The 13,177-nt window shown below is 44.3% G+C and overlaps 1 protein-coding gene across 1 annotated transcript; it reads right to left on the minus strand.

Moving 5' to 3' along the window:
• Positions 1 to 435: 435 nt before the first annotated feature.
• On the minus strand, positions 436 to 11,829 carry TIGAR (TP53 induced glycolysis regulatory phosphatase). Its single transcript, XM_018557971.1, has 6 exons — positions 11,702 to 11,829; positions 9,129 to 9,166; positions 7,510 to 7,631; positions 3,718 to 3,795; positions 3,158 to 3,268; positions 436 to 956 (listed from the first exon to the last, which is right to left on the minus strand). Exons 1-6 carry the CDS (start codon positions 11,731 to 11,733, stop codon positions 507 to 509), a joined length of 831 nt encoding a protein of 276 aa, XP_018413473.1. The 5' UTR covers positions 11,734 to 11,829; the 3' UTR covers positions 436 to 506.
• Between the last annotated feature and the right edge of the window lie 1,348 nt (positions 11,830 to 13,177).

Raw genomic sequence — 13,177 nt, forward strand, 5'->3', positions numbered from 1 at the left:
GCACAGAATGAAAAACTTCAACATAAATAACAAAGGTCAAAAATAAAAATATAGACAACTGCAGAACATAGTGCATAAAAAAACCCTAGCAGCTTGAAGTGACAAGTGGGTCCACACTGCTATCCAATCTACCAGGGACTCGTGGCCCTGTTTTTTTGGTTGGGGAGACAAAGGCTAGATGTTCTTGAATACTGCCTATTAGCCTCGCAAAATAGCCACTTCCACAGTGTAGTCAACAGGTACACTTTATGCTACAGTCCCCACAATGACAGCAGAAGGAGACTATTGAGTTGGTCCTTCTTAACTCTTTATGTGATGGATGCTCTGTTTTCTAAAGTTCAACAACTCTTATTTCATGTCACAGTTCTACAAAAAAAAAAAAAAAAAAAAAAAGGGAGCCTTCAAAAGAGGTTGCACACATTGACTAACCGTTATTATTTTCTGTTTTAAATAGAAGCATCAGGCAATGGTACAGAGCACGCCTGGCCAAGCTGCGAGTCTACAGATCATACAACGTAGTGCCCGGTATCTGCATTAATATCCACTAGGTGATCGTGACGATTGATACAAACACAGCGGATATCAGGTATGCTGAGCTCTCCCGGCTTCAGGCTGATAATAAAGTGGCTGATGCCCGTATTGGGGCTGACTGAGAGTTCTCGCGATTTCTTCAGGTTAGGAGGAAACGTAAAATGGAGATCCTCAACAAAGTACTTGATCCAGTTTCTCATGTACGCCCCGTGGCTCACCAATAGGATATTAGCATCCAGTGTGACATCGCTGTTACCGGGGAATTCAGGCGCAGTCCCACTATCTTGGTTAGCGAAGGGGGAAAGGTCAACATTTAGCATCCTTTCTCTGCCTGAAGCACCGAGTACCGACTGATCTGTGGTGCTTGCTTCATCCAATACCAGCTGGCAGAGAAACTCAAAGAATTCTTTGGCACGTGATCTAACCTGGTAAGGAAATTTATTATACTTATTCATTAAACTTTTAACCATAAATATTAAAGCACAATAACACAGTACAGTCATTATCCCAAATAACAGAATGTCATTTTACTAAATAATAACACATGCAGTATTTTAATTTATTTCCTCATTTGGTTTGCTTTTACTCATTTGGTTTGCTTTTACTAAATTATCTTGAGTGATATTTAAAATTACTCAAGGTAATTTAGTAACTTCTGAAGCTGTTAACAGGTATAAAGTGCAGGCACCTGGAAAACATACCTGTAGAAGCTTTTATTGACAAACTCCTTCCCCCCAATATATGCCCAGGGCTAAGGTCAGTTCCTTCTGAATGGGCAAAGCTCTAACATTTATTGGTAGTGTCGGAGCTTGCCGGCTCCCTTTCACCCCTTGCACATTCCTATATTCCTACTGCTCACAGGCCAATAGGAACATGATAGAGGCAGGAGAGGCCTGGCAGGCTCCACCACTATCCCAAAATGCCTGAGCTTTGTCTCATCAGCCTTTACATTATAGCTGCTAGTTTTTTATTTCATTTATTTTATTTTTTTTACATCCCTTTCGCTGCCAAGGCCTTTTTTTGCCGTTTTTTGCACACTTGTTATAATCCACATTTTAGGCCTGAAATTTACGTTAAACCCCCAAACATTATAGATTTTCTGAAAACAGAGACCCTGTAGAATAAAATGGTGTCACTAACCCAAAACTTTAGTGAGAAATCCGCCCAAGTTTATTTTAGTGCCCCAAAACACAATATAATTCCCCTTTTGTAACTATATATAAAAAGATGGGGTTACAATGAGTAAATAGACACCAAACATGCCCAGGTTAAAAATTGTGTGCATCTGTGAAACAGCAACAAAGTTCAGTTCCCCTAAAAAGTCCATAGACAACGCTTTAAGAGCCCCTACGGGTAATCATTTTAGATATACACGTAAATATTGGCCCTAGAAATACGTTCATTCAAAAAACCCACTTAGCCTCACTTTCATTCCCGGTGACATTGGTGATCAGGACAATTATAAAGGGTGAATCTTCCTAACAGAAGCATAGACAGCAATGAAAAACAGACTGTGGGTCTAACTTCTCACCACTCTATCCAAACGATAAAAACGTTTTACCTTTAGTTATACTTTAAAAGAGAGGACTTGTAAGCGTTTTATTAGGGATGTACAAAAATTATAAGGATTCGTGAGAAATCAAGTAAAGTAATGATTTCATGCAAAATCAAGTATTTTACTGCCGTACAATATTGTTTTATGTAAATTGGACATGTCGATGTTAAATTATTCAAGAGATGAAATAAATAATGAACAAATGTTCAAATAAATCATACAGCTCAATGATTTGAGCAGTTTGTATGAATCAGATAGCAGCAAGGGCAACAGTGACACCTAAAGACTGAAATAAGGTACTACAGAAGAACCATGTTACTATGTACTAAATCAGGGGTCCTCAAACTACAGCCCGCGGGACAGATCTGGCCAGCCAGGGTCCTTAATGTGGCCCACTCTGCTGCATGCCCCTTGCCATAGGCATCAGGGATCCCAAGTCTCCCGGATATTCAGGGAGTCTCCCGCTATTAGAGAGCGGCTCCCTGACGCCTGCGAGAGAGGCATTTTATCCTGGAGAGGTTTTCTCTGCTCTATCTAGCAGAGTAAACCTTTCCGGTAAGGTATCAGTGGGTAAGATTTCAGAGTGAGGCTTGCCTCCTGGAGGAAGGTCATGTGATCTCTAGAGTAGACTCAGAACGAGGCTTGGCTCTCAGAAGGAAGTAGCTACTTGCTGCACAGAGAGGGCGGACATAGGGGTCTATTCACAAAGATTGGCTCCCTGTTTAAAACGTTTGATGACCCCTGTACTAAATGAAGGAGGGTAATGAGACAGGTAGTGAGGCATAGCGCACTGATTGAGGGATTTTGTGAATGATATACTGAGTGTTAGAGACACTATTCTCTCAGTACAGACCAATATTTCTCTTAGGAAAGGTTTAATCAAAACCCATTTAGATAAATCAATAAATAGACGGGTTGTTAAAGTGTATGTCTGGGCTGGGTTGTTGGTAATACGTGCAGATATACCCATATTTTATCCCTTCACAAATACTGCAAGTATAGAAAATATTGCTGATGAATATCACATTTACTGATTACTGTTACAAACAGATTTAGTGCTGGGAATGTTACCTGTTCCAGCGTCTCTCCCCCAGGAGGGGTGTATGAAGGACACTGCTCCCCCGACTTCTTTGCCATAGTTTTCAGCTCCCCCAGAGGTCTTCCCTCCGCTACACCATATTTCTGAAACAGATGAAAGTCCACAACAGAAAATGTTATATCTCTTAATTAAAGAATGTATAATGGCTTTGAGAGAGCGAGAGGGGGGAACTAGACAGAGAAGAGAAAGCGGAGACATACACGGAGGGGCGGCAGTGGAGAGGGAATTAAAAAAAAAGCCAGAAGAGAAATACACTGAGGAGAGGTAGAGAGGCGCACACACAGGCAGAGAGAGAGAGAGAAGGGAAATGACAATGGGAGAGGGAGAGATAATCTATCAGTCTATAAACTGTAGAATGAAAAGTAAAATTGACCCAGGATTGCTATTGTTTCCCTTTAAAGAGAATCTATTATAGAAATCCCACATAACATAGTCTGGTTTTCCCTCCCTCGTGGCAGTATGCAATGCAGACACCAGAATGGTTGAACAGCTCCCCCCACATATACACCTCAGTACAAATGCAATAGCTCACCCTCTCCCGTAGTCTGGGGTCATAGATAATTTCGATGCCCTCGCTGTGCAGGTTATTCTTCATGATGGTACAAGCTGTCTGTAAAAAATCAATACTCTATATATTATAAAACTGTTTAATGAAAATACATGTTCAGTACCCCTACACCATGACAATCAAAAATATTCCTAGTTCTACATAATGAACTGGTGAGGGTGGAGATATGACAGTTGTCTTTAGTGACAGAATACTGTATTGAAAACCAAAGTGAGGTCTGGTGTGGGGACACCAGAAAAGGTGTCCCCACAGGAAGATTCCCTCTCATTTCCTGCTTAGGTCACAACTGAAACGTTATACATTTCACATCACTTTCCATCCCAAAGGCAATGTCACAAGGATGGGTGAATCCCCCAAGGGCACAGAAAGCAATAAAAACCTGACATAGAAAAATAGTAGAGGGATGGCAATAAAAAGCCCCAAGTGGTCCATCAAGTCTGCCCCATTTTGATATTTTTAACCTTTTTGTCTGACTATAGATCTGTGTTTGTCGCAAACATGTTTTAATTCAATTACTGTTGACTGAATCACTCCCCCCACTAGAAGTCTAGTCCAAGCATCAACTATTCTAGTGGTGAAATAATACTTTCTAAGGTAAGTCATGAACTTTCCTCCTGCTAGTTTGAGGTCAAGCCCCTGTGTTCTTGATCCCAGCTTCATATTGGAAATGCCGCCCTCCTGTATCTTACCATGAAAGTGACACTAAACACTCATTTTAAAACTAACCAGCGTACAGTAGAACACCCGAGTCCTTTCCTATAATCTGACATTTCCATTTATGTACTGTTTTGTACACTCCTAAAAGTTCTCTCCAGACGCCCCCCACCTATGCTCTTCTCCCTTCACTACCACTGTGATGGGTAGGAGCAGCGTATGTATGTGCAAGAACATGCACCACCCTCAGAAAACTACAAATCCCACAAACTGAAGCTCCTGCCAGTACTACAGCACGTGTGCCATTTTCATGTATTCCGTGTAGTCCCATTGGATTGCTAGTCCCAGTGTCACTTTGAAGTCGGTGGGCGGTGCTGCGTGGGCCGCGATTTTGTAAATAAGACGGTATCTGGCGCAGCCGGTAGTCAGCCTCCGGAGGGCACCCAGAAGGGTGGCTACATTTCCATGTACAGTAGGACCATGGAGAATTAATGCAGTCATCCTCACAAAGGAAGTAGATTAGGTTAGATTGATTTTAAATGAACTTTTCGGATGTGCAGTCTGATGCTGCCATAAGAAGGGACGAAAAGGACTATAAATGACGGGATTGAATAAGATGTTTTTCTAATTAGGCTTAGGTTCACTTTAACCAGTTGACATCCGCGGTGTTAAACCCCCTTCCCATCCAGGCCATTTTTCAGTATTCAGCGCTGCGGTACTTTGACTGACATTTATTCCATCATGCAGCGCTGTACTGAAATACATTTTATACAATTTTTTGGGGACAGATAGAGCTTTCTTTTGGTGGTATTTATTCACCACTGGGGGTTTAATTTTTTTACTATATTAACTACCTCCCGGCCAGCCGCTGTGTATACACGGCCTGCCGGGAGCTTCTTGGATGTAACTGGGCGTGTATACACGTCCTGTTACATCCGCCCGCTCGGGCGCGGCGCGCGCGAGCGGGAAATCCCCGCTATTTGAAAAGAGGCAGCGATGCCCGTTAATATACAAGCGATCCGCCGGCTATAGAGCCGGCGGATCGCTTATATGAGGCCCCGAGACGTGCCCTCTCCGCTGTCAGAATGCGGAAGTGGTGTAACTGTATATGACATCACTTCCGCATTCTCGTGTCACTCTCCAGCTTCAGATGCTGCAGAAAAGCTAATGAAGCAGATCTCTGCTTCATCAGCTTCTTCAGGGGGGTCCTAGGTGACATTAGGGGTCTTGGAGACCCCAGGTCTTTTCTGCCCGTGCGTGCCCGCAGAAAAAAAATGCTGTCTGGCGACGGCAACCCGCCAATGCAGCAGTGCCGTCCGTCCGTTTTTTTACTACGGGCGGACGGCAAGAGGTTAATGTATATAAATGTTTTCAATAATTTCCCTCCTGACTTTCCCACTCGATGCAAAACAAGCAAACCAAAAAAAAACCCACACCCATATTCATGAACACATATTAGCTATTAGGAGTCTAGGCCAATGGAGTTTTATATTTAATATCTAGCAGGAATCTTTTATGTTGCGCTTACCAATAAAGTTTTTCATGTATTTCTTCAATTGAAAGCTCACAATTTAAAAAAACGTTTGCACATATGTGACGGCACTGCATTGTGCTGTATAGGTTTTGCACTTAAATAAAATGAATGGGGTGTGGGGATGGTACACAAACTTTCAACTCTGCAATGTGCAAATGGCAAAATTAGTTTGGCTATCTGACGTGCAAAACCCTAAATGAACACCAGTTTGATTTGTGTACTCTGTTATTCTTGATGCAGCAATAGCCAGGGGTGTAGTGGAAAACCATTTTATTTAAGGGGAACTTGTCAGAATGGGAGCTGCCATTGATGACTATGCAGCCAGTGAAGTCACAAAGGGCAGGCGGACTCAGAGCTTACCCCAAACATTTTTGTCTTGACAGGGTCCCTTTAAAACGTCCAGTGAAAGAACAGAAATGATTTATAGTAAAGAATGATTATTCAGTTTTAGCTGGATTTTTTCCAGCGATCCAATGACACCAAATGCTGTCTGCCAGGCAGAGATTTGCTGATTCTTGCCCTGAGTGAATTTATAATATTCTCAGTTGGCAAGTTCAAGAAGGAGGGTTGCTGACAAACTGGCGGAAGGCAACGACATTGGTTGCCTTGGAGACAGGTCGAGAGAAATGCTTCTATTTCTGGGAGACTGTTTTGCTTATTTATTTTTTTACTTGAATGCCCACTAAGCAGTAAAACGTAACCTCTTCATTACCAATGGTATTTAATGCCTTGCTGCATACGCAGCTAAAGAAGAAAATGCATTTCCAAACCAGGGCCCTGCAGTCTGGACATGCCCTCCTTACCATCTTGTCTTGAATTGTATTGTGATTGTAATGTCTTCCTTATATTGTAAAGCGCTGTGCAAACTATTGGGGCTATATAAATCCTGTATAATAATAATAATTACATAGCAGTCTCCCAACATAGTCAGATTGGTCTATATGGCAGCACACGGCAAGCCTAAATGACCATCCTCTAGATTCACAGCAGTCACTTTGGGACACCTTGTGCACAGCTCCTTCTCCATTGCACTAAACAGTATGGCACAGGAGACAAAGCAGGATGCTTAAACCAGCTAACTATTTACCAGTGTCTACTGTATTACCAGCTTAAAGTGAATCTGGCATGGACATTCAAGTGTGTACATATTCTTAACAAGCACTTGTTGCCCTCCGCAGTTTCAGGCATTATGAAGCAATTAATCCTCAATATACACAGCGGGAGTCCTTCTCTTAGCAGTTGAGCTCAACCCCCCAGCAGTGGCTCAGCAGTTCAGCTTCCACTATACCCCCCCACCCACCCTCCCAGCAGTAACTCAGCAGTTCAGCTCCTTATGTTCTTCCTCCCTGAGCTCCATTCAAGTTTCCAGGAAACTCATCTGTATATTCAGGAGGCTGAGCTACGCAGGCACCAAAAATTTACTTTGATATATTTCGACATATTTACAGAGTAAGCATGCAAATGCTAATTGCCGTTTTAAACTTTCATGTTACAACAACACAAGACATAAAGACGTGAAACATATTGTATGATCACAAAGGATGTTAAATAAAACAGCATGAACTTGCCTGCTTAGCCCGGATCAAGTCACTGGAGAAGACATGAGTGAACTTCACACCGCCGAGGAACCTGCCAGCGGCTTCGGCCTGATTGAAGCCAATTTCAGAGAGAGGCTCGTCTATGCCCTGTCCTATGGACATGACATACGGGATGAGTCAATAAAGCAAAGAGCAATGTGCATGCTACCGCAGCCTGTAGCCTAAATCAGCAATTATGTTTTAAAGTGATCTAAAAAAAAATGCAATTTGATTGGCTGCTACGAGTCATTACACCAGCTGTAAAATTCAGCTCCCTGTAACTTATTCCTGGTCACTTCCTCTACTTCGGCACCGCCCTGCAGGCACTGGTATTGGAGAAATTCCCTCAATCTTCTATGGGGCCCGCTAATCACATATGAATCCTGCAGAGGGACATGCAGGAAGCTGTGCTGGACCCAGGAGGTACAGGAGCTGAAACTGTAACATTCACAGCTTTACAGTTACTTCCCTCCGATCGACAGACCAGATCTTCAAACAATTATTGCAGAATACTCAATACCTTGTGGCAACTAGACTGTAATGCTGAATATGTTTTGCTGCTCATCCAATTGGATTTACCAGTTCTAATGAGTGTCAGAAATTTGCCCCATATCCACTCTGGGAACTCAGTCACCCTAAAGCTGGCTATACACTGAGTGAATTTGGGCTGGTTCTTGATGAACTGGCCAAACTCAGTTCAGTGGGTGGCCCTGTTTGCTGACTCCCACCCGACATCCTTCGATTAAAGAATTGAAGGAGCTGGGTGGAAATTTGTTGGCCGACCAAACAGATGCAGATGCTGTTCAAGTATTTTGACAGATGTAAGGGACCGAATGTTACAATACAATAACCGCAACTGGAGATTCCACATCCCCACTGTTTAGAGTGGATGGTGGAGGCTGTTCCATTCAGCCAAAATGGCGGAACCAGTGTATAGCCAGCTTAATCCAATCACCACTGAATGTGTCAAGGCAGATGTTGACAATCCCAGAACATGATGGGAAATGTGAATGTGTGTCCTACCACCCTGCTGTAATTGACATATTCCACTTCTCACCTTACCAATCACCAAAGTGAGGTATGTTCCCGGCACTAATTTGAGCTGATGAAGCCATTTGGATGATGAAACGTCTTCAACAATAAACAAGTTAAATGTGACCAACGACGTCTAGCTTTACCTTGACCTAAATAAATGAGAACCTTCACACTTTACTTTTCATGAGGGCTCTTGTAAGGACCCCTATAAGCCCCTGAAACCCCAGTGCCTCCATTATGCAAGCATTCAGCAGCTTCCAGTATGCAAATGATGACTTTTACAAAACGTCACAACTGTGGCCTGCCTTCATTACATCTTAAAAGGCAACGTGGAGCCTCAGGAAACTATGGAGAGGTGCCCTGCATGGGGGATCTGACATGGGGCGTACATCAGAACAGATCTTGGTGTACAGTGAGTCCCAGATCTCAAGCAGTGTCCTTCATCAGCGTTTAGAAAGATTAACCCATTGGACTGGCATTGGGTGGTGCTGCAGTATCTGTTACTATGTGAGCACTGGTGACAGGTACTCTTTGTAAAGCCTTGTTAGCTGAAGAACAGAGTAAAAAAATCCTACCTTGCAGTAGTTTTTCTTTGTTGTAGCGTGTCTCCCCACTGCATGGATGAGAGATAGAGTTTAGTAATATGCATAGTTAAATATCCAACAGATACATACATAAAGCAGCAGACAAAATAAAAATAATATAACATACTAATTCTGCAGTCCACTCTTGATAACATTTCCTTTTCCTGGGAGAGTTACAGACATATACCCTGAACACCATCTGGCTACACATTTACGCAAGCGCTAATGAGCCAGTATATGCGCACCCAAAGCCTGTTCATAGTAAGAAAGTACTTAATTGCGCCTTGACGTGCAGAAGTGAATGCCTAGAGCACTATGGGGCACTGTGCTACCAAAATGTAATTTGTGCATTAAAGAAGAACTCTAGGAAAAAATTGTTAACCCTTGTAATGGGGAAGTCCGGCACTGCAAGGGTTGGAAAAAAAAAATGCCCCCCCCCCAATGCTGCTGTACGCACTTACCTTAAATCAGGGGTGTCCGAGGCTGGGGGACACCCGGGGCGGTTACTGGGTGTCACCCCGCCGAGACGTCATCGCGCATGATGTCACCACGCGTGTGCGCGATGACGCCATCGCGCACACGTGGCAATCTTCTGATACCTGCCGGCGGCCATCTTGGTGATGGACGCCGGCAGAGAGAGGAGGGCAAAGTCATCCGGCGGGATAAGGTATGCGCCGGGTCCCCTCCTCTCTCCTGATACTGTTGGGCGTTCGGTCCATGACCGAGCACCCGACTTTTCAGAGGGGGGGGACACCAAAATGACTTTCAGTCATTTTGGTGTCACCCGGGTGGGGGCCGCACCCCCCTTGTGACGCCACTGCCTTAAATGATGCCTATTGATCTGATCATCTTCTTCTTTCCTGTAGCTTTCAGGATTCCCTCCAGCGCTGGTGCCGCTCTCTGATCCAGCGCTGACTGCTGAGTCTTCTGTGCCCAACGGAGTCTGTACCAGGTGCACGCTGCGTACATTGACTTACCCCGCGCCTCTCCTCTTCTCCCCGCCAAAGATCTCTACTGCGCATGCGCCCGCCCCATCATCCTTTGCGGCCGCAGGAGAATCTTGAGATCTTCGGACGGGAGCGAGCGGCGGAGACAAGTTTTAACCTTTTTCATAACTTTAAAAAAAATAAATGTTTTTGCATATGTCTACTGCTTGCTAGCAAAAAACGTGAGGGTTTAATAAACCTTTAAGTGCTTGTTTGTGTCTAGGTCAAAACAAACAAGTTATACTCACCTGATCCTCAGAGCCGGCTTGCTGTTATTAGACCGGTCCTTGGAGCCTCTATCCAATGCAGCAGTCTAAGGTCCGGTAAATCATCACGTCCAATACACGGTGCATAGGACGTGAGGACATCGAGGGACATTCTATCGTTGCAGCAGAAGAGGAGACAGGCTGGAGGGAGCGCTGTCACAGCCAGCCAGATCCAAGGTTCAGGTGAGTATTTTTTTTTCTACTTAGACAAAAACTAGCACTTAACCCTTGCAGTGCAGGGGTAGCCCCACCTCAAGGGTTAAGAATCTTTTCCCCCTGAGCTGTTCTTTAAAGAATGAGTGCGCGTTCATAAAAAGTGCACTTATTCATTCTGCTCCCCTGGCCTAACATCTCAGAGTCCATCCTCCCCCTCTGCAGATTTATACTTATCAAGATCCGGCACCCTTTGCCTCTGGGGATTAGCTACATCCCGCGCGGAACTCTTCTTGATGACTGCCGCACCTGCACAGCAGAGCCCTAGGGAAGTCTATAGGCCTCATCTCCCTGTGCCTCCCGGGCAGTCAGTAGTGCCAGATTAGCGGTCCTCCCTACTTTGAATTGGCACTGGTGAGGGACCTGGGGGGGCTTATGTGAGCATAACCCTGCAGGTTGGTCGGTCATATTTTCCCCAGAGTGGGGCTTTAATAATGTGAAGCTTCACTCCAATTATCCAACCATGTGATAAGCAAATTCCTGTTTCTTTCACCGGCACATAAATGGGTATTTAAGAATGGGTGAAGATTCCCAACTCCTTTAGTAAATGGACCTCATTGTCCGTTCTATACCAGGGACCTGCTCTGGGTTTTTTTTAATTATTCAGCAATGACAGTGTAATTTTCAGCGCCATGTACGCCAATGCACAAAAGCGTGCTCAGTAACACACCCATGGGTGAAAATCAAAATGTATTTGAGATTGTTTTAATCTTGATTTTTCCCCCTTTCTATGACAAATACTAGTCCTAGCTCGATCAATGTATATTTTATACACAGTCCTATAAACTGGATTTTATATGATAATCTTGGTAGAAATATTTCCTCTATTTTTCTTTTATCTCCACATGCTGCCACTTTCTGTAAACCTGAAAAAAAAATAAAGAATTAAAAAAAAAGATCCCCTCAAACAAAGAGCCACCCCAATGTTTTCAGTGGCTGTAGATCCATACAGGGAGGTCGGTTCCCCCCTAGACAGGATCCGGTATTATTTGATCGCCTCAGTCTCACCGTTGACCTTACTGTCCTGCGGATCTGCAGACAGAGTGACAGCAGCAGATGTCGCCTGGTCTGTATGGGGGGTTAACGGGCAGCTACTTACTGTCTGACTATGGTCAACGCGAAGGTGGCCATGGTGGAAGCCTCTGCCTGGCAGACACATGCCCCGATCACTGTCCCAGCCCTCCGTTGCTCTGCATTGCGGGGCGACTCCGAGACTGATACAATGTAACACCGCCTCAGCCAATCACGGCGCGGGAGAGAGACAGGCTCACGCCGACGTTGGCTTACGAGCGCGCTGATTGGCTGCCGCAGACATTGTGGACATTGACTGGCGTGAGTGCACCTTCCTCTGGGTGAGCCTAGGCTGTGTACTGATCATTGTGGGAACAAGTCCCTCAGTGAAGGTAAGGAGACATTGTTCTCCAGCCATTGTAAGACGTGCCATGGCAATGATACAGCACAGCTCCTCTTCAATAGGGCAATGCTATGTATTTCTTGCAGTAGCTGAAAAGATTTGCTCACGGTTGTGTCTGGAAAACTTCAAGTGTATCTAAAACCAGAACCTTGTTTTCATTATAAATAGAGCAGGGAAGGATTAAAACATGTCAGAGGGGGTTTTTTTCCCATCTGTGTCTCATTAGAAAGATTTCACTTCCTGCCCTGTAGACCCAACAGTAAAGCTGGTCACAGACCTTACAACCAAGAAACATTGCAGGAACGAGGAATAGCTAGCTGTCCTGTCTATTGCTTCTGTCCACAACCCTGCCCAAATCCAAGGTGGCCACTGGGACAGAAATTATGTATCTTGCATGTTCCAATGGCCAAGTCATCACTGGCCCCATCTTCGGAAATGGCCACTGGTATGCAGTGTGGTCATGGTCCAGGGAAACCAGACATGGGAGTCCAGAGGCAATCAGTGGTGGAGACATGCCTTGCTGGAAGCACAAAGCTGGACAGGAGGCTGGAGAGCTGTAGATTAACCAGTTGACATCCGCGGTGTTAAACCCCCTTCCCATCCAGGACATTTTTCAGTATTCAGCGCTGCGGTACTTTGACTGACATTTATTCCGTCATGCAGCGCCGTACTGAAATGAATTTTATACCCTTTTTTGGGGACAGATAGAGCTTTCTTTTGGAGGTATTTATTCACCACTGGGGGTTTTATTTTTTTACTATATTAAGGAAAAATCACCGAAATTTAAAAAAAAAACCAGTTTCCCCTATATTAAATGATAAAACATTTATTATTACCCAATTTTTTGGTAAAATATAAAAGACGGGGTCACGTCGGGTAAAAAGACACCAAACATGTCAAGCCTTAAAATTGCGTGCGCGCGCAAAACCGCAAAAAACGATAATACCCAAAATTGGCCATAGGCGACGCTTTAAAAGCTTTTACCGCTCATCAGTTTAGTGTTATCAGTGATTGATGGCCCTAAAATGATTGCTCTCACTGCGACGTTCGCGGCGATATGTAACATGTGTAGCGCAATTGTAATTTTTGCGCGCTGGGGCACCGGACGCGTATTTACGTTTATAGGCGCGTAAACGTGGGGGTGGGGGAGTTAAACATTTT

Source organism: Nanorana parkeri, unplaced genomic scaffold (genome assembly GCF_000935625.1).
Source record: "Nanorana parkeri isolate BGI_ZX_2015 unplaced genomic scaffold, ASM93562v1 scaffold14, whole genome shotgun sequence".
Lineage (NCBI taxonomy): Eukaryota > Metazoa > Chordata > Amphibia > Anura > Dicroglossidae > Nanorana > Nanorana parkeri.

Bases quoted from the DNA above. Each gene is read 5' to 3' on its own strand.
- TIGAR (XM_018557971.1), bottom strand. From the start codon at position 11,733: ATGGCCACCTTCGCGTTGACCATAGTCAGACA. The intron at 7,632-9,128 runs GTAGGATTTTTT...TCATGTCCATAG, and splicing joins CAAAGAAAAACTACTGCAAG to GACAGGGCATAGACGAGCCT. The intron at 3,796-7,509 runs GCAAGTTCATGC...GATTTTTTACAG, and splicing joins ACTTGATCCGGGCTAAGCAG to ACAGCTTGTACCATCATGAA.